Source organism: Crocodylus siamensis, chromosome 1 (genome assembly GCF_052110815.1).
Source record: "Crocodylus siamensis isolate JL-2025a chromosome 1, ASM5211081v1, whole genome shotgun sequence".
Classification (NCBI taxonomy): domain Eukaryota; kingdom Metazoa; phylum Chordata; order Crocodylia; family Crocodylidae; genus Crocodylus; species Crocodylus siamensis.
This window is the reverse complement of record NC_143395.1, coordinates 29699768-29701754: the sequence shown is the minus strand read 5'-3', so window position 1 is coordinate 29701754 and position 1987 is coordinate 29699768. Positions and strand designations below refer to the sequence as shown.

The 1987-nt window shown below is 63.9% G+C and overlaps 1 protein-coding gene across 1 annotated transcript; it reads left to right on the top strand.

The window, feature by feature from the left end:
- The first annotated feature begins 230 nt into the window (after positions 1 to 230).
- On the top strand, positions 231 to 1750 carry SOX11 (SRY-box transcription factor 11). The gene has a single exon (XM_090032564.1). The coding sequence runs from the start codon at positions 355 to 357 to the stop codon at positions 1615 to 1617; it is 1263 nt and encodes a 420-aa protein (XP_089888690.1). The 5' UTR covers positions 231 to 354; the 3' UTR covers positions 1618 to 1750.
- The last annotated feature ends 237 nt before the right edge of the window (positions 1751 to 1987 follow it).

Sequence of the window (1987 nt, the reverse complement as noted above, 5' to 3'; positions counted from 1 at the left end):
CGGGCAGCCAGCCGGGCGAAGGGGGTGTGTGCGCGCATGGGGTGAGTTAATAAAGGCAGAGAGGAGGAGCCAGTGGGAGGCGGCCGAGGCAGGCCATTGGCTGGCGGGGGGAGTGATGTCACCCATATGAAACCCTGATAACTAGTTCGGAGGAGAACCTGCAACTTTTGCAGAAGGGGCAGCGCGAGGCGGCGGAGCTCGGGCCGGCTGCTGCGCGGGGGGAGGGACGAGCGGAGCGGGAGCAGCGGGCGGGACGCGGGGCTCGTCGGGCCGGCGGGGGCGCGGGGAGAGGCTCGTCGGGAACAAAGGGAAGGAGCAGCGGCGCCCGCAAGACCCCCCGCCCCCCGCCCCGCCATGGTGCAGCAAGCGGAGAGTCCCGAGGCGGAGAGCAACCTGCCCCGGGAGGCGATGGACACCGAGGAGGGCGAGTTCATGGCTTGCAGCCCGGTCGCCTTGGACGAGAGCGACCCGGACTGGTGCAAAACGGCCTCGGGGCACATTAAGCGGCCCATGAACGCGTTTATGGTGTGGTCGAAAATCGAGAGGAGAAAAATCATGGAGCAGTCGCCAGACATGCACAACGCGGAGATCTCCAAGCGCCTGGGCAAGCGGTGGAAAATGCTGAAGGACAGCGAGAAGATCCCGTTCATCCGGGAGGCGGAGCGGCTGCGGCTCAAGCACATGGCCGATTACCCCGACTACAAATACAGGCCCAGGAAAAAGCCCAAAATGGACCCGTCCGCCAAGCCCAGCGCCGGCCAGAGCCCGGAGAAAAACGCGCCCCCCAGCAGCGGCGGCGGCGGCGGCGGCGGCAGCAAGAGCGCCAAGAGCTCCGGCAAGAAATGCAGCAAGCTCAAGCCCCCGCCGGCCTCGGCCTCGGCCTCGGCCTCGGCCTCGCCCCCCAAGGCCGGCGCCAAAGCCGCCCCGCACGGCGACTACGCGGGCGAAGACTACGTCTTCGGCGGCCTCAAGGTGAGCGGCAAGGCGGTCAAGTGCGTCTTCCTGGACGAGGACGACGAGGAGGACGAGGACGACGACGAGCTGCAGCTGCGGATCAAGCAGGAGGCGGACGAGGAGGACGAGGAGGACGAGCAGCAGCAGCAGCAGCTGCGGCGGTACAACGTGGCCAAAGTGCCGGCCAGCCCCACCTTGAGCTCCTCGGCCGAGTCCCCCGAGGGGGCGAGCCTGTACGAGGAGGTGCGGGGCGGCGCCGCGCACGGCAGCGGCAGCGGCAGCGGCAGCAACAGACTGTACTACAGCTTCAAGAACATCACCAAGCAGAGCCCGCCGGCGCAGCCGCCGCAGCCGCCCAGCCTGTCGCCGGCCTCCTCCCGCTCCATCTCCACCTCGTCCTCCGGCAGCGAGGAGGCGGACGACCTCCTCTTCGACCTCAGCTTGAATTTCTCCCAGCACCCGCACGCCGGCGCGGAGCTGGGGGCGGGCTCCGCCGCGGGCAACCTCTCCCTGTCCCTGGTGGACAAGGATTTGGATTCGTTCAGCGAGGGCAGCCTGGGCTCGCACTTCGAGTTCCCCGATTACTGCACCCCGGAGCTGAGCGAGATGATCGCGGGGGACTGGCTGGAGGCGAACTTTTCCGACCTGGTCTTCACCTACTGAGCGGCGGGGGAGGCGTGGCGCTGCTGGGAGCCGCCGGGCAGAGGCCGGAGAGATGATGCTGGTGCTGGTGCTGATGCGATGAAATGGGGAGGCGGGGGGATGAGATCCTGAAAAACAAAACAAAAAAAGGCTCGTTTTTTCTTTCACAAAAACAATAAAAAAAAAGAAGAGAAGAAAAGTGTCTCGAAGTTCGTTCCAAACCGAGCCCGGAGTTGTGATTTTTTTCTTTTTTATTATTATTTTTATTTTTATGTTTCCTTGCATTTGGTGATCACAACAACAACAAAGGCAAATGGGACTGGGGGAAAATGCTACAGAAGGCGCTGTTTGAAGCTGGTCGGTCTGTGATTGAAGTCTGGAAGATGGTCTG